The following is a 26,659-nucleotide window of genomic DNA, read 5'->3' on the forward strand; positions in this document are numbered from 1 at the left end:
GACCAAAATGGCAAATATCCAATAAGTAGAACTGTGAAATAGCTTTTAGAATCAATAAGCGCCAATTGGGGATATCTGGTTGCACCGGACCGGGACAAAGTGAAAAGTTCAGGCCAACTGCCATGCAGCGCAGACTGCCTACAGAGGCTTCGTTGGGCCAGTTGAACCAAAGTACCCTAAAATTGTAGTGCAGGTGTGTTGCACTAGTTCCTAACCATGCCGTCAAGGAAATGCATTGATTTTCTCCACGCAGTTGAGGGGATGCGTCAAAGTCCCCATGCTGCAGTGTCAATGGGTTGTTTCTGAGATACAATGGAGTTCGGGTTCCGACTTTGTCGACATCAAGGCGATGTGCCGATTCTGATGAGCACAGTTGCTACATTGCGGAGTTCAAGGTTGTCGTAGAGGCTGTCATCAATGGGGATGAGGGGCCTTGTGCCATAAAAAATACTTCAATGCTGGTTCCGATTGTAATGCACCAGTTCTGCAGATGCAACAGTAGAGATGCACTGGTACTACCCACACAACAGCAGAGATGGAGAGGTTCTGCTGGAGCAGCACCTTAGCTCTACTTCCAAGGGCAGAGAACTAGGGTGGCACACTTGGCAGGTCAGGCTCACAGCTGGCAGAGTCCTGTTGCAGTGTTGGGCTGGTTGGAAGTCTTTTATGTCCTGGAGACTTCATTTAAGGAGGACAGCAGGCATCAGGTCAGCACAACCAGGCAGCAGTTCTTCCAGAGAAGCAGTCAAGCAGAGTAGCAGTTCTTATAGCAGCACAGCAGTTCTTCCTAGCAGGAAATCCACAGGTACAGAAGTTTACTGTAGTAGTAGGGTCTGGGGTCCAGTTTGTATACCAGTGCTGCCTATAAAGTGGCAGAAACTTCAAAGAAGTCTTTGAAGTGAATAGAGGTCCTCCCTTCCTGCCCTGGCTCAAGTCTCACTACAAGGGGGGTATGCAGCCGTTGTGTGGGGACAGGACACAGCCTATTCAGGTGCTAGTTTGAGATTGTGGGCAGTTCCTTCCCCCCATCCTGTCAGGATGACCTATCAGGGCCCATCAAGTCACACCTAAGCTCCAATTGTGTATGGCTGTCTGTAGGGAATATACAAAGCGCAGCTGTCACCCACCCCAGACAAATGATCAGAGTCAAGCTGCAGGCACACACGGCTAAAAGCAGGAAAATGCCAACTTTCTAAAAATGACATTTTCAAAACTGTAACAATACATCCGTCTTTGCCATTAAAGAGGATATACCATTACAAATCTATAGGTACTAAACATGACGGATCTAACTCCTCTGATTTAGGAATTACAGCTTATTAAATGTAATACGGAATCTCCAATGTTAGCTTGTGAGAGGGGTAGGCCTCACACTTGTTGAAAATGAATTTGGGAGTTTCTCCACGATCCACTGTTAGAATTTAATTTACAGGCCCTGGGTATATGGTATCCACTTCACAAGGGACTTACAACTGAATTAAGTATGTCAATGAAGTATATACCAATGAAACCATATTTAGGGGAGTGAGCAAAAGCACTTTAGCACTGGCTAGCAGAGGTAAAGCAGAGGTAAAGTGCACAGATTCCTAAGGCTAAAAACAAATTCAGCAAAATGGGAAGTAAGCAGGCAAAAAGATTGGAGGAAGACCAGCCTTAGGCTCTCAGATCTAGCACTGAATAAAGTTAAATTTTAGTTCCCATTGCTCCCAACAGCTGAGTAAAGAATTACCAGCTTTCCTCTTGGGGTCTCAAGCCCACCCTGGAATTCTGCTTCAGATTAATCATATGACCTACACCTATTTTTTTATCTTCAAAACATAAAAAAGTCCTACTCCTAGTCAAGTCCACACATGGTAGAATGGCCATGCACACTATTTTTCCTGTGTACATTTGTTATGGAATCTCACTATACCTTATATGAAGGTATCTTAACACTTCTTTGATTGATTTATGGCCTTTCTAAATTGTATTGTTTCTCTGAGTGTTTGGGGAAAGTTCTCTATCTACCTGTGAAAAGTAGGATTTTATTTAACTCTTTACTGTCAAGCCCTACAAAGTCACTAGGTGGGCTTAAACAGCTTTTTTTTTTTTTTTTTTACCAGCTAAGAAATTAATTTGCTTCCTTTTGCCCTTGCAGTTTACTAATGGCAATATAGTCTTAGGGAAGAAGTTAAGTACTCAGAAGGTCATTCCGAGTTTTGTGGTAACCTCACTGCCACGCCGGCAGCGGTATTTTGCGCTGCCAGAGTGGCGGTGCATTCCGCCATATTACGAGTAAGGCGGTGAACCCAATGCAACACAGACAACTCACCACCAGCACTGGCACTGCCGATAAGCAGCAACCAGCGGCAGAAGCCAACTTCAGGCTGGCGGAAGCCAATGTACCGCCCACCATATTCCGAGTCACCACACCGCCAGGATATCTGGCTGTGACAAAAACCCTGGCGGAAACAGAAAGTACAAAAGGAAACACCCACCTCCAGGCACAGAAACGCGTCCTCGGCTGCCATGGCAAACAAACTGCTAGTCTTCCCAGCGTTGTATCTCACCATACACCTTCAGGACAACCGACAACGATGGACAACCATAAGTACGACTAGCACAGAGTGGAGGAAATGGCAGTGATACGATCCCACACATAACACACATTCCTCACACAGACAGCGAAGGCCACACACAGGCACACACAAAATACGTCAATGCCAAGTACCCAATACACACAAAAAGCCACGCAGATACGTGCCAAACATACAGCACAACGCTCACCAACACCACCAACACACCCCATAACCACACAATGACAACTAGACCACAAACACCTCAACACAGGCATAGACAGGCACGTTGTGCAACACCACACATACACCACACCATGAACTGCATTTAACAATCACACACATTCAATAGCAGTGAACACACATCCAAACAATGACACAGATGACACATCACGTACAAACAACAAACAAGGAAATCCACACATGCAGCATCATACACACGGACACACACAACACCCCATACAATCCCACAAGCAAGCAGTCAGACACATTATGACATCCCCATGATGTCACGTGACCATGTAGAAGGAAACCAGGGCAAGCATCTCAACTTGTCAACCACAGCAATGTGGGCAGTTGTATTGTACAACAAAATATAAAAATAAACTATATACAATATGTGCCAAGTGGCAAATCCAATGTCTAGAAATGCAGGACACATTGTCCATATATCATTGCCCCAACTTGACTCCTGACCGCAAATAGACCTCCATGACATAGGGGCATCAATGGGACAGGCAGGCACCTCAGGAGTGTGGGGGTCGTGGGGTGGCTTGGATTTGGAAGGGGCATGTTTCTGTTTGGGCTTGGGAGGGGTGACTTGGGCACTGGGAGGGGTAGATTTTTTGCTGAGTGGAAGAGCAGGGGAAACACCAGAGGGGGCACCCGAGTAATTGAAGGTGGAAGGGCCTAGGAGGGGCAGGGGGACATGACGTTTACGGGGAACACAGGGTGGGAGAGGAGTAGGGAAGAGGTCAAGAGCGGTAAGGAAAACTTTCTTAGGTACACGGGGCGGTCACATGATTGAGGGTTGGGAGTGGAGGTAGAGGGAGTGCTCGTCTGACATGTTAGTGTGCTGTACGTGGATGCTGGTGTGTGCAATGTGTGCATGTGTGTGGTGGGTGAATGTTGGGTGGGTGAGTGGGTGCATGTGCATTCATTGAGGATGGAGAGGGGGATAGAGTTGCAGGGAGAGGGGAATGGGAGATGTGTGAGCGAATGTTGCGGTGGTGTGTGCAAGTGAGGTGGATGTGCTGCAGGTGACAGAGACAGTAGTCGTGGTGAGTGCAGATGTGGTGTAAGGGGTGTGTGTCTGTGAGTCTGCTGTTGTGGTGATTGAGGGTCTGACAGGAATTCTAGCAGGACCAGTGTGTGATGATGCAATGTTGGCAGGTGTGAGTGGAGATTTGACTGTAAGGGAGTAGGTGGAGGGGGAAGTATCTATTGTTGTATTTGCAGATATGTGTTGTGTGTGTGCATGCCTGTGGGAACGTTTGTGATGCCTGTGTCTGTCTTTGCACACCTTGTCTGTTCTATTGGGAGTATGCTGGTCTGTAGGTGTGCTTTGGACGGGTGTAGGGAGAGGGTTTGTGGATTTGGAACAGGTAGCTGGAGGGAGGATGGAAGATGAAGGGACACTGGCTGCCGTCAACGAGGACGCCAGAGCCTGAAACGATCTCTGTAGTCAAGACAAGGCACCATGAATGCCTTCCAGGAACCCATTGGCTGCTGAATCTGGGATGCCAGTCCCTAAATGGCATTCACAATGGTTGTCTGCCCCACAGAGATTGGCCTCAGGAGGTCAATAGCCTCCCAAATGAGGTCAGCAGGGCTGGCTGGGGCAGGGGCAGAGATGCCTGCGGTGAAGTAAACGCCCACCCTCCTGGGTGAGCGGACACAGGCAACTGGGTGGGGTGCTACAGGGAAGGCGGTGCTGGTAAGGGGGGTGGTTGACAAGGATGGTGCTGGAATGGTCCCAGATGGGTCCGCCACCACCAGGGAGCCGCCATCGGACGAGGTATCTGTATCAGATGTGGTGGTTTCTCCGGGCTCCCCTGTGGTGCCCCCGCGCCCTCTTTCCCACTGGTCCCCCTGGCTTCGCTGGTGCAAGCCTCCTGGTTCCCATGGGCTGCTGCATCCCCACTCACCGGTGCCATTCCTCATTCGCCAGATGATGCTAATGCACACATAGACAGAGGTGGAGAGAGAAGGAGGGTGGGAGAAACAGAAAGGGGGGAAGTGGTGATAACAGACACATCCACTTCACATACAAACAATACATAATTCAGCCCCTGACGGGTGAACAAGAGACCATTTTGCAATCAATTACAATTGAGTCATGCAGAGATACCCAAACTCATCAGCGTTCACCTCAACCCTGCAGCCTATACACCTGAATGAAGACCACTGCATGCCTGTCAACTGACTAAATGACTGATCCATCAAACCAGCCCAGGAACATACCCAATGACATGTCATCCATTTCGGGATGAGACAAATCTGAGCTCAGAGGAACTGAGCACACAAACTAACTGACAGGAATGTCTAAAGTACATGTGGTACAGAGGTCCATTGATATAGCAATTGCAGTGTTTACAAAACATACCTGACATTACCCAAATACAGTGCCAATATCATCACCTTGTACTACTACAGTAGAGGCAGAGATCGAGGATGCAGCCAGTGAAATGATAGCATACCTGAGCGACCCATACGTACAGTGAACGTGTGTCACAGTACCACCACTTCTTTTTCTGCATGGCTCAACATAGCTAACATGTCACACGCCTACATGATTGGTGTGACAACCAGGACTGTACATTCCCTAAATCTCATCTGACCACATAAATCCCATGTCCAGTGAGGGTCACAGTACACAACCATGCAGAAGTCACCTAACAGTCAACACCCCCTTTTGGCTGTTGTGCTGCCCTCAAGCGCCCATCCAACTCTGGGTAGGCCACCCCCAGTTTCAGGCCATTAGGGGGGTCAGGGTCCGACGGGCACCCTTCCATTGTTGGGAGGCCATACCCAGCTGGGCCTCTGCAGTCTTCTGGGCCCAGCCTCTCCGGTCCTCCCACCAATTCCAGCAGTGGGTGCCCTGCCGGCTACAGACCCCCAGGATCCCTACTTCCTTGGGGATGGCTCTCCATAACCCTTTTTTCTGGTGGGTGCTGGCCTGAATGGATAACATTCTGAAAATGAGGGAGATGATGTAATTAAAACCAATACAGCTGAAACCTTTGGCAAAACAAAACAAACATGGACCATGCACACTGCCAATATACCACACACGCAAAACACCTGATCAGTCATGACATGTCCATGTGCGCACACATACATTGTCAAACTCCACCCGACGTGGTACAAAGGTCTTTGTACTGACCTGTTGCCCTGGAGCATCGTACAACTGCCCATACAGGGCTAGGACCCCTTCCACCAGTTTCTCCAGTTTCTCTGTAGTAATCCCCTGCAGTGTGTGCCATCATTGCTCTAAGATACAGGACACAGCAGCACACAAAGTGGAGATCTGTCTTGCCCGAATGCCAGGAGTCAAGTAAGCTGGCCCATACGAAATAGTGGTTTCGACCGCAGCTGTGATCGTCATTGGTCCAAGGTCTCTCATAGACATCAATGTTAACCAATGAGGAGTTGTACGGCCGTTCAGACTGCCTTCCGCCATGACGACTTCTGCCGCCCGAATGAGGTCACTTCCAGCTCTCCAATGCATGCCGGACAGGCGGATGCCATATTAGTCTCTAACATGACTGTCCTGGCTTCACACTGCGTTATTATTACCTGCAGGTCGTCACAAATTTATACATTAGGTCACACATTGTGGATAATGACATATGTAGTGAGTGTCTGGTGACATCACCACACTTGTCACTACAGTTGTCAGTATTTATGATCCATATAGAGGAACACATGGAAAGTGTATATTTACGTGTCCTGTATGCGTTCATTGTCACAGGGATAATGTGCCATCGTCTGGTTAGGAATGGAGTGTGGAGTAATGCGTCTTCACACAACATGACAGCCATCTTGCGTGAACAAAACTTTGTGACTGTCGTATGTCATACTTGGTGCACAACATTGTGAGAGGTTCCTAGATTGTTGTTTGTGTGCCCGCCCATATATCGCCACAATGGAGTGATGAGGAATGCAGCAGTTAACCAGCCACTCGTAGATTTTGACACCATTGAAGAGCGCCACATCATCCTGACCTATCGACTGAACTGTTTGTGCATCAGGGAATTGGTCGCCCAGATGAAGCTAGACCTCCTGCCGGGTTTGAGAAATCCCCATGCCATTCCTCCAACAGTCCAGGTGTTGTGAGTCCAGCATTTTCTAGCGAGTGGCTCTTTTCAGGTTACAGTGGGACTGGCTGCAGGGTTGTCACAGCCCCAGTTCAGTAAGGTGTTGCAGGATGTGCTGGATGCCCTACTCAAGCATGTAGACAGGTACATTAGGTTCCCACAAAGTCCTGAATTGCCCACTGTAAAAGTAGCTTTCTACAAAATATAAAATGTGCCACATGTAATTGGGGAGCATTGATGGGACTCACATCGCCTTGGTAACTCAGAGGACCAAAGAACAGGTCTACAGAAACCATAAGAGTACATATTTGCTCAATGTACAAGTGGTGTGTCTTGCAAACGAGTACATAACACATGTAAACGCAAAATTCCCAGGATCAGTACATGAATCCTATGTCCTGAGGAACAGCAGTGTCCCTGCAATGATGTCACAGCTACATAGAGAAAGGGCCTGACCCATAGGTATGTGTACTGCTCTCCATGTCAGATGTTTGTACCCCTCCAAACACAGTCTACACTCTGCCTAGCATTGTTACCTATAGTCATGTTTCCTTTTCCACACAGGTGACTCCGGATACCCCATCCTGTCCTGGCTCCTGACACCTGTGAGACATCCAACTACAGGAGTGGAGAACATGTACAATGAGACACATGGCCAGATGAGGCGAGTGATTGAGCGGACTTTCGGTCTCTTGAAAGCTAGATTTAGTTGCCTCCATGTGTCCTGTGGTTCCCTACAGTACCGACCAGGGAAAGTCTGAAAGATCATTGGTGCATGCTGCATGCTCCATAATCTGCCCTCAGAAAGCACATCCCACTGTTGGAGGAGGGGGACATTCATGCTGGAGCAGTGTTTGGGGCTGGTGACTCTGATGCTGAGGGGGAGGCAGACGAGGATGAGGCACATGACAACAGGACTGACCTGATTTGTCACTACTTTCAATGATGTACAGGTATGTGTGATTTGTATGTCATATGCACATGAAAGATGTATTGTCGAAGCCAGTCTGTAGCCAGTATTTGCATGCATTAAGGTGTTTGTGGGGACTACAACATTCCATCTTTGTTTCCGACCCTGTAAGGTAGCTGACTTACCATGAGGAGTAGTGGAAATGCACTGCTGCTAAGGACATTTGTGGAATGCTGGTGCCGTTGCAGTACAGCCTTATAGTTCTACCAAAGGTTTAGAATCCTCAGTCTGCCTATTTGGGTAAATGTAAGGGGAACGTAGCAGTCTTGTCCTGCTGCATAGGCATGTCATGCTGCATTGTCAGCTGCTGTGTGGCAAGTACCTGTTCCTGACTACTCAGGCATGTGAACAATAGAGGATATTACCTATGTTAGATCTTTCCTGTCCTACACATGTGTGAGTGCCTATGCATGCCCTTACATATGTGGTATCATAGCTGCTTTGCCAGTCATCCTGTGTGTGTTTAAATGCTGTGGATGTATGACTGGTTCACATGCCTTACAACATTGTGCCTGATTCCATTTCATTTTCCCTCCTCAGGTCACATCTCTGTCTGCAAGCTGATTATTGTATTGCCTGTTGCCATCGTTGACACTGGATATCATTAAAATTTTGATGTACTTACATACCTGCTGGAGTGTCCCACTACATCTGTCACTTCAACATTATTGTGGTGCTGACATGTATATATTTGATGCTTGGAAACATGATTGCCACTTCATACAATGAAGAGACGTGCACCATGACCTGTGTTAATTTGTGTTTATTAAGTGTATGACATCACAGTCCAGAGGAATGGGGTAATGGCCTAGGTGCTGATCAAAGTGGGTGGTACAGCTGTTTGTCTCACAGGTCCTGTATCCATTTGCCCGGTATGATGTGAACTTGGTTTTGGACAGCCAACAGGGTGTAACAGTGGCACACAAGGGTGACAGTTTAGAAGAGGGATCACTTTATGGTGGGGGGATTGGTCTTGGCCTCTGGTCCTGCAAGATATGTAGATGGGCAACCTCTTTTACGGTGGGTCCCTCAGCTGCAGGGGTAGGGGTGCTGGTGGCCTGTGGGTCCTCCTGCTGGGCCTCCATTCCAGTAGCAGGTGCTGATGTTGATGGCAGTAGTGTTGCCTGACTACTGGATGGGGCCTGCTGGTGGGTGGAGGATGTCCGCAGGAATTTGTTCAATTCCTTGTACTTCCCTAATATGGAGACCATGGTGGCACTGCATGCATGCCACTGCTGCATGGCCTCCTGGTGGTATTCCCCCTGCAGCCTTTGGGTGTCCTGCACGGTGGTGATTATCTGGCCCATCTTGTCCTGGGTTTGCTGGTAGGCTCCCAGGACTCTGGAGACGGCCTCCTGGCCAGTCGTGCCCTGAACCTGCCTCGTCCCTTGGCCCACGATTGCCCTCCCACTGGCCCTTGCCCCCCTGTGCCTGTGCCCCTGGTGCACTGTGCCCCTTCCTACTGACACCAGGGCCGTCATTGTCTTCGATTTGCACCGTTGACTCCTGCCCCTGTCCTGTGGGGCACATTGATGTTTGATGTGACGTTGGGATACTGGTATGGGAAGATGGGCTCCGCTGTGCTTTGGCTGCCACAAGAAGGAGTGGTTTCAGTTGTGGCCAGGGTGCGGCTGGTGGTGGTGGACTGACCACTCATCCCTGATGGGCCAGGTTCGTCGTCCATATCTGGACTTCCAGGGGAGTCCTCCCCTATTGGACCTGCTGCCAGGCCTTGGCTTTCTGTCACTGGCCTTCTCTGCTGTGTGGTAGTACTTAGGAGTCCTGTGGAATGAGAGGTATGGTGTCAGATTATGGTATTGTAGCAATGACGCACATGGTTGTATGCCATCATTGACTGGATTTTCAGGGCAGAAATAGCATTCACAGTTACTAGTCCACTGCTTGTATAACCATCAGTGAAATGTTGCAATGGGGCTATTTTTGGAGAATAGTTAGTTTTTCTTGCTACTGTCATTGCCATGTACTGATGTGCATTCCCTTATACTTATTGGTGAAGGGGAGTGACAAGGTTAAACATGCAATTGCAGAGATGTGAAGTGGATGTAGCAGTCATGCAAGGGTAGGGAGTGTTGCATTGTGGTAGCTGTGGTACTTGCTGCAGTGTGGGGTATCCATGCACTAGGTGGGCCTGTGAGGGAATGGTGTCAGTAGGGGGCTTTGGCATGCAAGGGTGAGTATTGGGTCCATGGTGGGCTTGTGCACATTAGGGTGGTGTGAGGGAGTGAGAGGATGGTGGGGGTCCATGCTGTGCACTGGGACATGTTGGCCGGGGAGTGCAGTTGACTTACCAGTGTCCAGTCTACTAGGTATTATTGTCAGCCATTCTGGATGTAGAAAGGCCAGGACCTTCACCTCCCACAATGACAATTCTGGTGGAGGTGGTGGGGGCCCACCACCAGTCCTCATGACGGCGATTTGGTGCTGTGCCATGGCCCGTACCTTCCCCCGTAGGTCGTTCCACCTCTTCCTAATGTCCTCCCTTGTGTGTGGATGGTTCCCCACTGTATTCACCCTGACGACTATCCTCTGCCATAAGTCGTTCTTCCGGGATATAGATGTCTGCTGGAACAATGCTCCTAACAGTTGCGGCTCCACTCTGACGATCTCATCAATTATTACCGTCAGCTCCTCGTCTGTGAATCGTGCGTTTTTTGTGGTGCCATGGTGGTTGGGTTGTGGGAGGGGGTGTATGTTGTGCAGGGATGCTGGGGGGATGTTTGTTGGTGTGAGTTTGGGTATTGGTATGTGCATGAGCTCTGTGGTGTTTGTGTGCAGTGGTGTGTTGTGTGATGCGTGTTCAGTGTGATGGTGCCTGTGATATCTAGGTGCAGTGCCTCCTTTCAGTGTGCTTGCTCTGTTTCTGGTTGCAAAGGGTTCTGGGTTTGTGTGGGGTTGTGTTTTGTAGTGCTGTGGACAGGTGTGTGTATGTGTCTCAGGTGTTGGGCAATGGTTTTGTCCAATGTGGTGCAGTGTTCCGGTGGTGGTGCCTTTTTTCCCAAGGCGGTTCAGACCGCCAGTAGATTGCAGCCATGATAGGACCACAGTGTTGATTTGTGACTCGTTATTTGGCGGGTGGGAAGTCAGCCACCTCCTTCACGCCGTCATTTCGGCCGATGGTGTCATGTTTTGGGTGTATTTTGGGCAGTGTTGTGTGGGTGACTCGTAATGCCTTCACTGGCTGTCTTTTGGCAGCCGCTTGCACGGTGGTCTTTGGTAAAGACCGCCAAACTCGGAATGACCACCTAACTTTTTTGCCAAACCATTGGTCTCCCTTAGCTTTCTCGGCTGCAGCCCCTGGGAGCACTGTATGCTGTTTACTTTTAAAATCAAATCATATAATTCTATGACGGTAAATCCTTAAATCTCAGGGCTAGTCACACATAGGGAACACATAAAATACACCTACTCACAAAAAGTTTTGTAAACTGGGTCCTTTGTGATTTAAACATCTCCAGGACAAATCCTGTTGGTCTTGATTTACATCATGTCTGTGAAAGCAGAAGCAATATTGAAATATATTAATATTTTCAAGATACAGTTCTTATCATTGGATGGCTGAACACATTACTGTACACCTGAAAAGACTTGCCCAGATGTACCTATTTGAATTATATAGCTAAAGAGCTTGTTTTGTTTTGGGACTGTGGCAACTCAACCTTCTGAATAATGTTTGCTGACTGAATCTGCTGAGAAATGTGTGGCTCATGTGGTAGATCTTTGCTGTTTGAAGATGTGGCTTCCAGAGGTGCCTATGGCGAATCAGCAGCATTCTAGACCGCTATGAACAAAGTCAGCTAAGACATGCTGTGAAGATTTCAAGAGAGTTTGGAAAGTAAAACCTGAATGTGCTCTAACTCTAAAATGTGAACTGGACAGCAGTACTTCAGAGTGAAACATCACTCATTAGTCAAACTGGTGAGCCTGATTAGCAGTACACTGGCCTAATTTAACCTTCACACTAATAGTATCAAATAACCAATATCTTCAGGTAATTTGATTAATTCATTTTCATTTACATGTTTTATATTTTTTACACTGAATTTTGAGATACATTCCTTTAGACATCGATTTCTGCTGGTGATATATTTAATTATCAGTTTTCCAATAATTTGGAGTACAATGTTTTTGCTCCTATTGTACCATTTATAATTTGTTTTAATCTTGCTTTGATATAGTTCATTAAATTGGCATTGTTTTATTTGAACTTCTTCGGGACATTATAGGTTTATAATGCACCACATTTACATAGATTTTCTTTGGGTATTGCCTTATTACTAAGATCAAGCAATCAAAAGTGAACCAAGGATGTACTTATTGAAAGCTGTTCTCCTCTTTGAACTGTACTCTTTATTGATGCATCACCAGAAATGTCAGTTCCGGTAAAGAGACCAAAGTCCACAGAAGATGTGAAAAATCCAGTGATCCATATATAGATAAAATTGGGTAAATTCCATAGCCTAATGGAATACCACCCTTGTAGAATAATACCTGAGCATTTCCCATTAAAAGCCTATCTTTTTCACAAAAAGATGGTGCCTATTAATGTTTTAGTTGGGCTGGTGTAGAGTTCCTAAGTAGAACCTGTGGCCAGAAAATCTATTATGTTGTTTTGTACAGTTTAATTGCATAGAACCGTGTGCCTACATAAACTTGGAGCTGCATATCTGCTGTATCAGCTAGACCTGTGCTCACAACTTCCCACAATCATTTTATTTAAAAAAAAATGTGTAAAGTTCATTCAAATGCTGGCAAAATACTTTTCCAATGTGGTAAACTAAATTGCTATGATGAGGATCATGTACTCCTGCAGAGACATTCATTCAGGGATCTGCAGGCTCCCCTATTACTTTGACAGTGCTGCAGCGAGCCAGAAAGGAGTGTGGGGAGGCCAAAAGAAATCTCTGCAGAATGATGGTATAACAGACAGTTGGGAATTGTTTAATTTTAATTGTTTCATGTTGAGCAAACTCAGAAAAGGTCATACTTCTGGGACACTTCAAAAGTCCCCAAATTCACTCAGATGTATGGGCAGAATTAAACGTTTGATTTGTCGAAATATCATCCATTAGCATTTCTCCTATCGTTAAGGTAGCTGCTTCTGTACCAGAACATTATAACCCACTAACTGATTTACTTTTTAGTTATTATTTGGGGGAGGGGTTGTTACTCTCCTACTAAATAGACAGCTTTGTCAGATTATCACTTTCTAAAATGGAACAAATTGATTGTTCTGATAATTGCATATGTGTCACAATGGCGTACCATTTTCTAATGCCTGCAGTGGTTCATTCTTTGCATTTCTATAAAAGTTGTGTTGACATAAGACTGGAAAAGAATCAATGCAAAATCTAGCTAAAAAACAGTTTGAAACCATGAAGCAGTATACCACCCCTCTAATTGACAGCCTCAAAGAAAAAGAGCTCTCACTCCTGACAGAATGACATCAGTCTAGATATAGGCAAGTACTGAAAGCAAACACAGCTTGAGTTACCATCTGAGAAGAAACAAGTTATTAACTCCTAAATATGGATGCCAAAATGAGACATTTAGCTCTTTTCTGAACAACTCTGCTATCCTAAACTATCCTAGAAGACATCCTGAAGACATCAGACTCTCAGCAACATTTTTTTAACTAACTTGAGCAATACTTTTTCAGCTTGAGAGGTCCTAGCTGCTTTAAACAGGCAAATCCACACCACTTCTAAAAATACAGAAGAAAAGCAGGCTGATACTGAGGATATGATAAATGTCAACCTGGTTTCGAACTTTAGTGAACGTCAGTAGCGCTTGACTGAGTAAACCAACCCTCCTGAATATTCTTATGAAAGAAATGGGGATAGACGGTGTTGTCCTATTTTCAGTCTAGAAAACAGAGGGGATCTTGGATCATCAGAGACTCAAAAAACCTCATACTATTTCTATGCTGGCAATGCTGCGCTTTACATAACATTTTCTGGCTCAGAGTATAAAAGAAGTCCATTAATGAATGACTCGACAGCATTGCAACGTAAATCCTATTAAGAATAGAGTTTCTTATATTTGCTCCTCCAAGTTACTTTATTCCTCTACAGGAATTTCTCACTGCACTACTACAGTAATAGTTGAAAATGCTGCAATTACAGAAAATGCAAAATCACTTTCCTGCATAATAGACATGAATCTTTAATCTCCTATTAAGGGGCTTGAGAATGGGAATCAAAATCAACAGAGACTACTTGAAAGTATTGTATCCTTCAATATAGAAGTCTTCAAATAAGTGACCCGATTGCTGTTAACCTTAATATTGGACTAAGACAACTCTCTCTTTTTTCAAAATGTCAAAATCCACCTAATACTCCATTCTGTGCCATTTTGTCCTGTAGCGTAAAGCCACAGCCTACCACCTCACTCTTAAATAGCTCTGAATTGAAGCAAAACTCATTTTAGGGCTAGCTACATGCAGGGACCCATGATGCCTGATGCAATTTCGTATGCTTTGTTTGACCTGAACAATAATATTCCAATAACAGTAAGCAGAAAAGTAAGCAGTAGCTAAAGTTGACTTTGTCAAGTTTATTTCTTCTGATAGACCCCTTTCATCAGAGGATTTGCTTTGAAATCATATCATCAAATGTGACATTTCACAATAATGCTTCTTTTTGTGTTTTTTCAGGCGCCAGGGTGGTATATTGGAGGAATCTCTTGTGTTTGTCTGGTCTGAAGGGAGCTTTCTGTTTATTGATGCTTCTGAGGACTTGCGTCCATATATGATTTATGAATACCGAGTCAGAGCTTGTAACTCCAGGGGCTCAGTGACCAGTGCCTGGACATCAGTGCTCACCTTGGAAGCTCCACCTCAAGACATGGAGGCTCCAAAGGCTCAAGCAGTAAGTGCATATGCTGTCATGCTCAACTGGACCCAACCTGCATCTGCCAATGGAGTTATCACCAAGTATCATGTGGTTTATCGGGAAGCTAATAGTGATCCAACATTTAGCACTCCAGCAGTGACAGCATTAACTGTAACGGTAAGAGCCAAAATTCTGTATTCAATAAATTGTGCTCACTTGGCTTGTTGTTGCTTTAATCAAATTAGTTTAGCTTGAGATTTTTAGGCAAACGTTGTGCAGAATACTTAGAACATTTCCTAAATGTGGTGGCCACTTGAATAGCACATACAAAAATTGATTATTCCTTGATTTTGTAAGTAAAAAGTACAACCGTATTGCTTTTCTTAATGTTGGAAGGATAAAAGGCTGAATGTTCTTTTCCTGTTTTCACACTTGGGTCTCGAAGATTATGGAGAAGTCCTCTACAGCAAAAGGCCAACCTACTGCTATTGTACTGTCTATGGTCACAGATCCCACAAAATAATAAATGGGACTGAAAATAGGAGGGTTGGGAACTCTATGAAATGCCAGTCCTCTGAACTCCTTTTATATTTAACATCTCAGATCGATTGTATTCCTATTTACTAAATATGGTAAAAAATGGCTGGGGGACAGCAGTGAAAGGAGAAGCATAGATGAGTACAAGGCAATGACAACACTATATAACAAGTATTAGTAGGATTGTGATAAAGAAAGTTGAAACTGTTATAAATCAGACAGCCATACACCACCAAGTATGGTATGTTTTGATTGACTCATAGTCGGTCAATATCTACCAGGAAGATCCATAGCTAGTACCGGATACACACCTCATTACAGTATCAACTCAGATATCGCTATGCCCTCTTCCAATAGGAGCTGCCTGAGATGATTATACTGTTCTAATAAACAAATTAGAATGTTCACAGAATGTGCCTGCACTGCGACACATGCTCCTGGAGAAGACAGCTTTAGATTAATTCACTGTGCAAGAAGCTGAATATGTACATGAGAATATTTTTCTTAGCTTGCTGCAACAGAAACTTCAATTAAACGAGTACCAACAAATATTCCTTTCCATTGTTTAAGATGTTTTATATTTTACCCTGTCATGGATTGTTCCGTCTTCAGACAACTTTCACAGTCTCATCCTAAATTACAATGTTACTTATTAGAAATCGTGTTAATTAATGTTGAAAACAGTCATTTATAAGGAATGTACAGCAACATTTTATATAGACAGCATGTACATTTTTAAATTTGTTCTACAATTTTCTTGTGTTTATTTGTAAAAATGTTATAACTGGCCAAAAGAAGTGGGAAAAAGTAAAAAGAAAAAAATATAACTGTCCAAACAGCAGCTCCTTTGGAATGTTTCTCTATCCATTGGAGAACAAATCCACTAATGTTAAACATATCATTTGTAAATAGCCTCCTGTATGTCTAAAAAAATCTACTCACATATACTTAAAGAAAAAGTAAAAAAAAAACATAAAAATGTCTCTTTTTTAAAATTAGGAAAGTGTTAAGCATTAGAGAAGCTCGGGAACCTAAGTAAACAGATTTGGACAAGGGGTGCTGTACTTCAATTAGGATCTCTTTCATTGACTATATTTATCCCCTTTTAAAATATTTTACACCTCAAATAACAAAAAACTCATACCTCCCTTCACTTTTGCTGGTTTCATATCTCTGTTAACATAGAAATTCTTTTACTTCTGCCTTCTCAAAAATAAAAGGCTTCAAATGGCATTCTGGAGTCCCTCACTTTTTTCGTGAATACAGAATGTTAGCTCTGTAGTGTTCATTATAATTTTGTGATAAAGCTACAGTAGATCACTAAGGGCCTGAATTAGATATAGGCGGACGGATTACTCTATCACAACGGTGATGGATATCCCGTCCGCTGAAATCCAAATCCCATTATATTCTATGGGATTTAGATCTTGGCGGACGGGATATCTGTCACTGTTGTGATGGAGTAACCCATCCACCAATATCTAAATCAGGCCTTAAGGCTTAAACAGACAGACTCCTGCTTGTGTTGGAAGTACATGTTTCAATCAGCAGGCCCGCCTTTTTTTCTGACATGGACCCGGAAGATACTTGACAATTCATAGAAAATATGTCCTCATTTTAGCTTTCTAGAACATTAACCATATTTTTTATGACAAAAAGAAAACCCTTATTTTGTGCATTTACTGCAGTCTTCTCTGTAGAAATGCTTTCAATCCTATAAGGCTGATCCCAGCAACATGGTGTTCAGGCGCACCTCACATTTACTTCACATTTATCATGAAATAGTATGTTAGCTCTATCTGTTCCTTTGACGTCTTGGGTGAAACTGCAGTAAAACCGTAGGGAATCAACTGATAGACCATTGCAACTGTTGAAGATGCATGTTTTACTCAGTATGTCAGACTGTTTTTTTATCAAATGGGTGTAAATGCATCCTCACTATAGCTTCTGGAGCACTTTCCATAGCTTCTGTGAGAACTCATGAGAGAAAACCATTTTCTCACAAACATGGTTATCAAATCCCAGAAGAGGATTACCATTTAATACGAATTAAAATAACTTTATACCTCATTACAATTCCTAAAATTAGTAGCATTCCACAAAATACATTATTTATATTATGACTTAACTCTGGTGTCCCCTTTATATGTGTTTCTTTTTGTGACCTTTGAAACCAGGCGCTCACTACAATGCATTTCAGTAAGACAAAGAGGGAAGAGCCTTATCACCAAAATAAGTCCAACAGATATGTTTCTTATAACCTTTTACTGAAGGAGACCTATAAAAAACACACCAAAAAAACAGGCAGTTGTGTAAGTTTCACCTAAACTCTTTTGGATTTGATTTACAATAGTAATATTATCCAATGGAGAGAGCCCATCCAGATAGTTTTTGACTGGGGTGACCAGGGCCTTCAGCTTCTCCTCTGCATCTGCACTCTCTGATTTGACCATGGTCAAACACTATTTGGGCGCGCCCCCCACCTTGGTTAATATTGCTTAAGTATCATTCATTTCTCTAACAGCATCACCTATTATTAACAGTAGTGTTTCTAGAGTAACACAGGAAGAATCCTAACCCAACTTGCTGCATGCAGTGATTATTTTGCTAAATTGTTGTTGATTATTGTTGGTTGAATGGGTCTGTACATGTGGGCACATTCTGTTTCCTTGGCGTACATGTGGTTATAAGATATAGTCAGATTTATTGTGCAATATTGAGTTAACTATCTGTGTTACTATCTTCATCACCTCCAAATCAGGTATAGTATGGTGCAATATTATTAATAGCAACTTCTCTTTAAACTTTGTCTTAGTGTATGTACTTTGGATTTGACTTTATCTTTCAATATAGAAATCAAAATTAGCACACAAATGCAACATTATTTTGCTTTGGATGTGTTAGTAACCCTTGTTAAACCTTGTACATTCTCTGTGGTCCTCTCCATGCCGGAGTGAGGCATGCTTTGTAAGGACCTATTATATATGGTATGTGGGCATTTCTCCAAATTCCACCCACATTGTGCAATGGCACCAACTCATTATAAACAACCATTGGCAAGCACATTAGGTTTGACATTTGCATAGTGAATGCAGACAAAGAAACAGTACATTACAGCAACATGCACACATACAGCTTGCACCCTGAAGGTCACACCTAATGATAGCCATTTTCATAAAACACAACAGACAAAGAGGCACTGCTGCATACAGACTAACAATGGTGCAGTAATTAATTGTATTTGTAATTATAATTATATATTGCTTACTACCCCTAACGAGGCATTGAGGTGCCTTTTAGCAAGCAGCATGCTACTCTGGAGCCCTAAGTGGATCAGTGGTGGTTTAGTGTAGGGAAATTTAAGTTGTTAATTGGAGCCATGGACATGTGACCCTGTTAGTTGGATTGAATAGGATAAAGGAGAAATAGACGAGGGAATAGTCTAAAAGGTGTTATTTGGCAGATTATAGTAGGAAAATGAGGTTTGGGATGAGTCAGAGAATGGAGGTGGAGGATATATAGAACGAGGCATAGGCTGAGACAGAGTAACGAGTTGGAGAGAGTTTGAAGGGTATTACAAATAAATACATAACTACATAAAACAAATGTGCCTATTTATTTTTATTACATTTTTTTTTTCACAATTGTATGTGTTTTTATTTGTATACTTATTGATACATATTTATTTTTATTTTATATTTTCCCCAATTATTATGATCATATTTGATCGCATTGTAATAGAAAAAGTAAAATAATACAAAGAACCCATGAGCATATAACTTAATAACTTATGTAACTTATCACAGATTATGATACATAAAATAAAATAAAATAAAAACAAAGACTTATGAGGATATAATAAAAAAACTGTACGTAAACTATGCACTAACCTATATACATGTTAAGCATAAAATTATGTATATATTAATCATAAGTAATATGTACATTTGTAAAGCAAACCTATAGAAATATATATACATTTTTAAACTATAAGTAATATACACATTTTCACAAAGAAATGCACGTATCTCAATACATACATAAAATCAAATAATATGTTTATATACACAAACATGTGCTGTACATTTGTGTGTTGAGTATGGTTGTCATACAAAAAAGAGCCAACTCTTGAGTAGTGTTCTGGATATAAGTTAAATTATGTTTGGGAGTCATAAATCACATATTTTGACTGCTTGAATGGTGAAAGAAGTATCACCCATGTTTTTTTTCTTGTACGCTGGGTTTCGGAGGGGGGGGGATCTGGAGCGGAGGTTCCTTTGTTGTATGTATTTGGTGATTTTATTCCTGATGAAAAGTGTCCTTGTTCCATATATTGCTTTCTGGCAAATGGTAACTAATGTAGGGCCCTTAAGGCAGGGGACACGCAGGCTTGTGGTTTTACATATAGTAGTAGTCTGGCAGCAGAGTTCGGAATTTGTTGCAGTCTTTTCATAGTACATAAAGATGATCCGTGGTGGAGGCAATTGGCATAATCAAGTTCAACCAGTACAAGGGAGATAGTATAAATCTTAGGTGGGGGAAGACGGTTGCAGAGTTTTTATAGTAATGAAGCTTGATCTTGCTTACTTATTCACTTGAGCATTCATTGATAGCTTGAAGTCCATCGTAATTCCAAGTTTTATTTCTTCCTTGGACACTTTAGGAGGTGGCCCCGGATCGTCAGGCGCAAAGTGGTCCATACTTTTTCCAATCGTTCCAAAAGGGGATTTCAGTTTTTAATACCTTCAGTTTGAGATGGCTTTATGTCATCTACTGATCAAAGGCTCAGAGACAACTGACAATTTTGAGTTTCTGATGTCTTTGGGGCTTTCCATTTTAATGTCATCTGCCTAGTTATAGCATGTGAGCTGAAACTCATTGATAATTGCTGTTAAAGACTTCATTTGGGTGTTGAAAAGCATGGGTACTTTTGTGAAGTATGGTTTGGATGAGAAATTGGCCGAATGGGTGACATTTGTTCATCGGTTTTGAAGGTAGGACGTGATCCAGTCTAGAGCAGTCTCTGCTATGCCAGCTTCGTAGAGGCTTTAGATTAGATTGTTATGATGAACAGTGTTGAAGGCAGCTAAAAGGTCCAAGAGAAGTAGTGCAGGGACCCCGTTCCAGTCCACTGTGTTTTTAAAGTCATTCCAAATGGAGATGAGGGCAGATTCTGTGCCTCTTCCTGGACATAACCCTTTTTAGAAGTTGGAAAGAATGGAGGTATTGTCAAACCTTTGTGAAATCTGGGTGAATGCTGCTCCTTCTATCAGTTTGAACAAGAAAGGTCCATTTGTAATTGGTCTGTAGTTGTTTGGGTCATGCGGGTCCAGGTTTTTTTTTCTTTAATAATCAGCATATGTATGCCTCTTTTAAATCTTTTAGGAAGACTCCTGTGTTGAAGAATTATTCATGATTGTTCTGACTGGTGTAGCAGCAGAGGTACTTAAAAGACTGTTATTGAAGACTTGTGGTCGACAAGGGTCAGAAGGGCAGCCGGCTGGCCTGCTTGTTTTGAGAAGATCCTTAAATTCAGTTTCTTATAGTTGTTTGAAGGACTGTAGAGGCGGATTAACCTACTTTTGGAGGGGATTGTTGGAAATGGGTTGGTGCTGATGGTTTTCCTATGTTTTAAATAGTAGTCCAACATGTTTGCTTTGGTTGTGCACTGATTAGTCAGTTTGGTCAGTAAATCTTGAGAAATGGGATGAGTTCCTTCTGTGCATTTAGGTTTGCAACATTCAGTGAGCATTTTATAAAATTCTTTATTTGCACATTTAGCATGAGGATTTTCTTTAAAATAGTATCTTTTTTAGGTGTTTTGATTGTTGATGTCAAGCACTGACCTGTTTGTCCCACGGAGACACAATGTTGACCAAGCTACTTGTTCTGAATTCCACCTAAATGTTGTGTGCCTCCCAATTAAATACACATGATCAGCTCCGCAACATCCCAGGGGAAAGGGGATGGATGAGAGAAAGAGAGAGACACTGGAGTGGGGGTAGGTCCGGACGCCTAGTGATGGTTCTTGAAGAGTCGGTCTTTTCTATGATAAATTACACATCAGTCAGATAACTATTATCTCATAACCCATGTATGTTCTACTTTTAAACTATGATGTGCAAGCTAGATGTACCTGTTGGGGTCCCCTTCCCCACTTTTGATGGCTCTCTCTCTATCTTGGCATTTTCGGAAACAATGTGCTTTATCTGTAAGTAAATATATACTGTCTTTAACTACTCCCACTTTGATCCCAGATTAGCCCTTCGTCAACTCCATTAAGCCTACCTAGATGTTTCTTGATGTTCATTAGAAATCTTGCATGTTTCACCTTGATGAGATTTTCCAAGATGCTGACTCACTCAACTCATAGACATTTACATAAGCAACAATAATAAGAACAAACTCACAGGGAATTAGATTCCCCATATATTCATGGGTTAATCATTGTACTGTGCTAGTATTGCGAGGAACGTAATTGGGTGTTTAAACCACACTGAAAACATAGAGTTACTATCAAGGAATACGATTCACATTGTATTACTGTGAAAACATAGGGTTAATCAGTAGCGTTCAACTTCATGAACAACTGGCTTATCACCGTTACATCACAGCGTAATTTTGAGCATGGCAAAGATAAACTTCAACTTCGTCTAAGCGCCAAACACAGAATTATCCGCATCACCAGCATCAATTTGAAATAATGCAAATGCCACTTTGAACTCAGCGATAATAACCATATTAACAGTACATCATATCACTAACAACAATAGTAATGCTACATTAAACTCAGCGATAATAAACGTATTCACAGTATATCGTTTTCATAATAATTGTTCAATAGATATTCTGTTTCGTGGTATAATGCAATCAACTACAATATGCGATATAGCATGACATGCAGCGAACATCCAAATGACCTTAAAACCCAAAGATGTGCCCTTTAAGGCACATTGCATCTTGGAACATTCGCTTATCAAGTTTTAAGTCAGCAAGTATCAAGGTTTAGCAATAAATGTTCTTAAATCGCGTACAGCGCTTTACAGCCATTTTAAGGGTTTATTCCCTCGGTCTCTTCTTCTTCCAGAATTGACCTCCAAAATGCTGGACTGAATAGAGCGTGAAGATCAAAAACGGAGGGGCAGAGATTCCTTCTCTGCAGTCAGTGACCTCTACAGCAAGCAATTCACTCAGGCCGGGTGTTTTTTAAATACCTGCTGCATCCAGCCACACGCAGTCTGAGTCATAGGGAGCCACACCCAGTCTGAGTCACAGTGATGCTGGTGGCTTGTGCAACACGTGTTCCCAAGCAAACAATGGTCTCTAACAAGCATTAGTTCCAACCAGCATTGATCTCTGCAAACAAGCATTGGTCTCTGTAAACAAGCATTGGTCCTTGCAAAGGCAAATAATCAACTCAGACGTTTTTACTGGGGCATATCCGGGTTTGCAGGCCCGACAGTTGACTTGTATATTCTATTATGTTTGTGTAGGTGACGTATGCCTGGAGTTCTTTTTGTTGTTTTGAGCCAGGTGCATTGCAGCTTTGTAATTTGTTGTTTTAGCATCTTTAGTACTAAATTTATCCAAGGTGCTTCTTTTCCTTTGCTCTATTTTGTTGTTATTGGTATTGGGATATCAAAAGCTTCCTGGAGCCACTCATAGAGTTTTTTAACTGAATTTATTGTCTCTAGATCTGTTTTGGATGTTAGTTGTGTTTCTAATTGAGTTTGTTCCACTGTCAATATGTGGTTTCCTGTAAGGTGGCCATATGTGTGATGAGTTTTGGTGATTTGTGCTAGAAACCTACCAGATGGTTGTCTGACCATGTGAGTGGAGTAATACTATGAAATGTAGTTAATTCTGAATTTGCAAAAAGGACATGTGGGATGTGTCCAGCGATGTCTGTGGATGATCTGGTGTAGATTCAGTACATCTAGACCAGTGATTACAGTTTTTGGATGGGACTTATTGGGTTTGTTAAACCATATGTTTAGGTCACCAAGGATGTATGGGTTTGAGTTGGTAGTGTCATAAGGCTTGAAATGTGTCTAGAAACTCATCTGGGAAAGTTGCATTGCTAACTGGTGGTCTCTATAGACAGAAGTAACTTGATGTAGGGATGCAGCTGGTGATGAAGGCCTCATAATCTTGTATGGAAATGTTGTCAGCCTTGGTGAGATTTATTGCTTCCTTGAATACAACAGCTAGTCCACCTCATCTTTACCATGCAATTGTGCATGACAGTTGGATAGCCTGGAGGAATAGTTTCATGCAATACTGAAGACATGTCATCTTGCAACCATGATTCAATTATGAAGAGTGAGTCATGTTGTGTGTTAGTGAGTAGGTCATAGATGTTGTGGTTGTTCTTAGAAAGTGATTGAGCATTTGAGCATGAACAGTCTAGAGATGGTGTTTTGGCGGTGGTATGACTTTGTTTTCTAGAAGAGTGGGTGGTATTGTTTGAACTTGTAGCAGGAGTATAATTAGTTTCGGTATTAACTGTATCAGGATAGCAATAGTGTAGTTTTTCTGTATCATAATCCTCGTCCAGGGGTCTTAGAAGGCATTTTGTTGGATCTGTGTGTGTAGGTGGTAGAGATGGTGATTGAGAGTGAGTTGGTGGGTTGTGTTTTTTGCAGAGTAATCTTGTTGTGTAATAGGCAAGGAGATGCAAAGTTGTGAAGAGTGGTATGTTGTTTATTTAGTTTGCATCTGTTTAGGGTGGAAGGTGTATGGGTTAGGGATGGCGGTGTAGCATGTGGGTCCTGTTTTAAGGCTCTAAATTGCACAATGGATGAGAGGCAAATGAATGAGTGTTGTTGTATTGGGATGTTTCTGGTAGGTGTTGCTAAAGATAATAAATATGGTTGTAAAGTTGGTGTCAGATCTGTATTTATGTAGTCAGTATGGTGGGAGTTTGTTTTTATTTTGTGATGGAATGTAGTATGAAGCTGTATATATGAAGGATTTTGATGTGGTGATGTGCGTGTTATGTTTTGTTTTTGTGGAGTAAAGAGATGCGATATTGATGGGGTTCATGATGTGCTTTGGAGGAGAGTGTATGCTGTGTATGAGAAGAGATGGACAGTGATTATAAATGCGTGTATTAGACTTGGTAGTAGGAAGAGGTAATTTGTGCAGTGGAGTGGAGTGTATAAGGACTGTTTGGTTGTGAGTTTTTGGTAAAAAGAGGAGGAGGGTGATGCTGGTGGATGATATGAGAGAGGGTTGTGTGGTAATGGAATTTGTATTGTTAGGAGTAAGTAGAGCCGGTGTTTTGTATGAACAGGGAGTGAGTGTCTGAAGGGATTAAGGTTATGGATAATGTGGGTTTGTATTAAGATGGAGATTTGTGTGATTAAAGGTGCCATTTTGTGGCGGTAGAGGTAGAAGGGTGTATAGATGTGGTTTGTGGGGATTTGTAGTGGTTGTTGAGGCACTGAAATGTTGATTGGGTCTGTTTGTTGTAAATGAGTAGTGTGCATTTGGTGAGACTGTGTTATAATGTTGAGGATGTAGGTAGCTTAGTTTGATTGCTGGTAAATGATAAAGGGCAGCATCTCTGGCCCTAGGCCCAAGCAGACCCATACAAGCAACTGCCCTTGTCCTCTCTGCCCTTAGCCTCAATGCCCTGAGCACTAAGGTTAAATAGCCCTAGTGATTAGCTGGCCCTATTAACCAATCACAGCACAAAGCTTAGGCCTCTGTTCAATAGAAATCCTATTCCTAAAAATCAATCAGAACATGAAGTCAGAATCTCATTGGATACAGATAGGCTCAATACACACTTTGTAGTTCCTATTCAACCTTGCTGATAAGGCTCGAATCTTAAACCACTAAAATACTGCTTTTCGCGTACTTAGAAATCACTTTTATTACCCATAACCAGGTGCTAAATATACTTTCCAAACACAATTTAAACCACAAAACAGATGAAGCAGTCCCTTAAAACACCCTGGTTAGGTATATGTTTTGTCTTTTTAGTTTGTATAGGGGAAGGGAGCTCACCTTCTAAGTAGCCTTAGCACAGTTTAGGGGAAACCAGGAGAGAAATTTAAACAGTCATGGGATGAAGAAAAACACAGTTTTAAAAGTACAAATTGGACAGAAACAAAGGGATAAATTTAAGCAGCCATCGGTGGAGGAAAATAGCAGTTTTACAGTTTCAAACAACATAGCACAAAGTCTTTGTTAATACCAAATTCCTTTTCCTTGCTCACTGGGCTCAGAGAAGCAGAGACTACAATATGGAGGTTTATAGTCAACCTGCAGACCGAAAAGATGTTCACCAGCAAAGGGCGGCTTGAGCAGATGCTACTGGACTTTGGGTTCAATGCCAAAATGTGGGGTCCTGCAAGGCGTGTGATAAGGACACGTGTTGATCACTCAATAGATGGTGTCTGCAGCATCTAGGGTGCAGCAGATAGTGGCATTGGAGATGGTCTTCCCTTCTGCCACTAACTACTCCTACTTCTTCCTGAACGTTTCAGGGAGACGGTTCACTAACTCCTGCATCATGTCCCATTGTGCCCTGTCTTATCAGGAGAGGAGTTTGAGAGAGTTAGCTATTCTCCAATGGGTGATGGCTCCTACCGCTTCCCTCTTTCCAGCAGGATCCAGCTTTTTGCTCTCTTTGTCAAGAGAGTATCACCCTTTGCCCGAGCATTAGCGCACCTATGCATAGTATCTATCACTAAGAATTTGGGAGGCAATTGACCCCTGATACAAACCGGGTTGCTGGGGAGGGTTTATATTTTTTCTTCAACTGAGGCTTTACCACTCTCGCCATGACAGGTTTCTTGAAGGTGGCTGTGTCTGACTTCAACATTACTTTTGGTGCAGTAATTAATGCACACAGACCAACAGTTGTACATGTCCCTGTTTAGCAATAGACAAATGGCAATGATAAAGCACAAGATGTTATACATCAGGGAGCACAAGATGAAGTGCATCAGGGGGACACATGATACACAGCAGGCGAGAATAAAGGTTGATGTGCATCATGGGAGCATAACTGAAGCACTACCCAGAAGTGCTGGTTGTTGTTCCTCTGGGGAGCGGTAGGTGATGTGCCTCAGCCTAGCACTAGGGTAAGTCTTCACAGGAGCACCGGTCAAGGAGCCTTCTGAAAGAACTTGGTGCTGTGCAACACGGAAGCCCTTCATGATGTATATCTCATGAGCAAAGAACTCTGTGCATTGTGGAGATACAGGGTGATGTGCAGGAGGGGTAATGCGGTTATAACATGGACTTAAGTGGGCACATGGTGATGTCGGAAACGTCTCAGGTTGCCCCATGTAAGTGAGCAGCTTACTAAATTCAGTTTTATTTCCTTATGTTCTGCTATGTGCTTCCTTCTAGAATTTCTACTATTCAAAAAGGAAAAAAATACAAGAATGCACTAAAGCATATCATGATCAG

At 42.8% G+C, this 26,659-nt stretch overlaps 1 protein-coding gene across 1 annotated transcript in view; it reads left to right on the forward strand.

Moving 5' to 3' along the window:
- Positions 1-26,659, forward strand: part of USH2A (usherin) — a 3,586,186-nt gene that overhangs the window by 3,050,437 nt on the left and 509,090 nt on the right. The window contains exon 61 of the mRNA XM_069233891.1: positions 14,518-14,872. Within this exon, the coding sequence (XP_069089992.1) occupies positions 14,518-14,872 (355 nt within the window). The remainder of the gene's footprint in view (positions 1-14,517; positions 14,873-26,659) is intronic.

Source organism: Pleurodeles waltl, chromosome 5, assembly GCF_031143425.1.
Source record: "Pleurodeles waltl isolate 20211129_DDA chromosome 5, aPleWal1.hap1.20221129, whole genome shotgun sequence".
NCBI lineage: Eukaryota > Metazoa > Chordata > Amphibia > Caudata > Salamandridae > Pleurodeles > Pleurodeles waltl.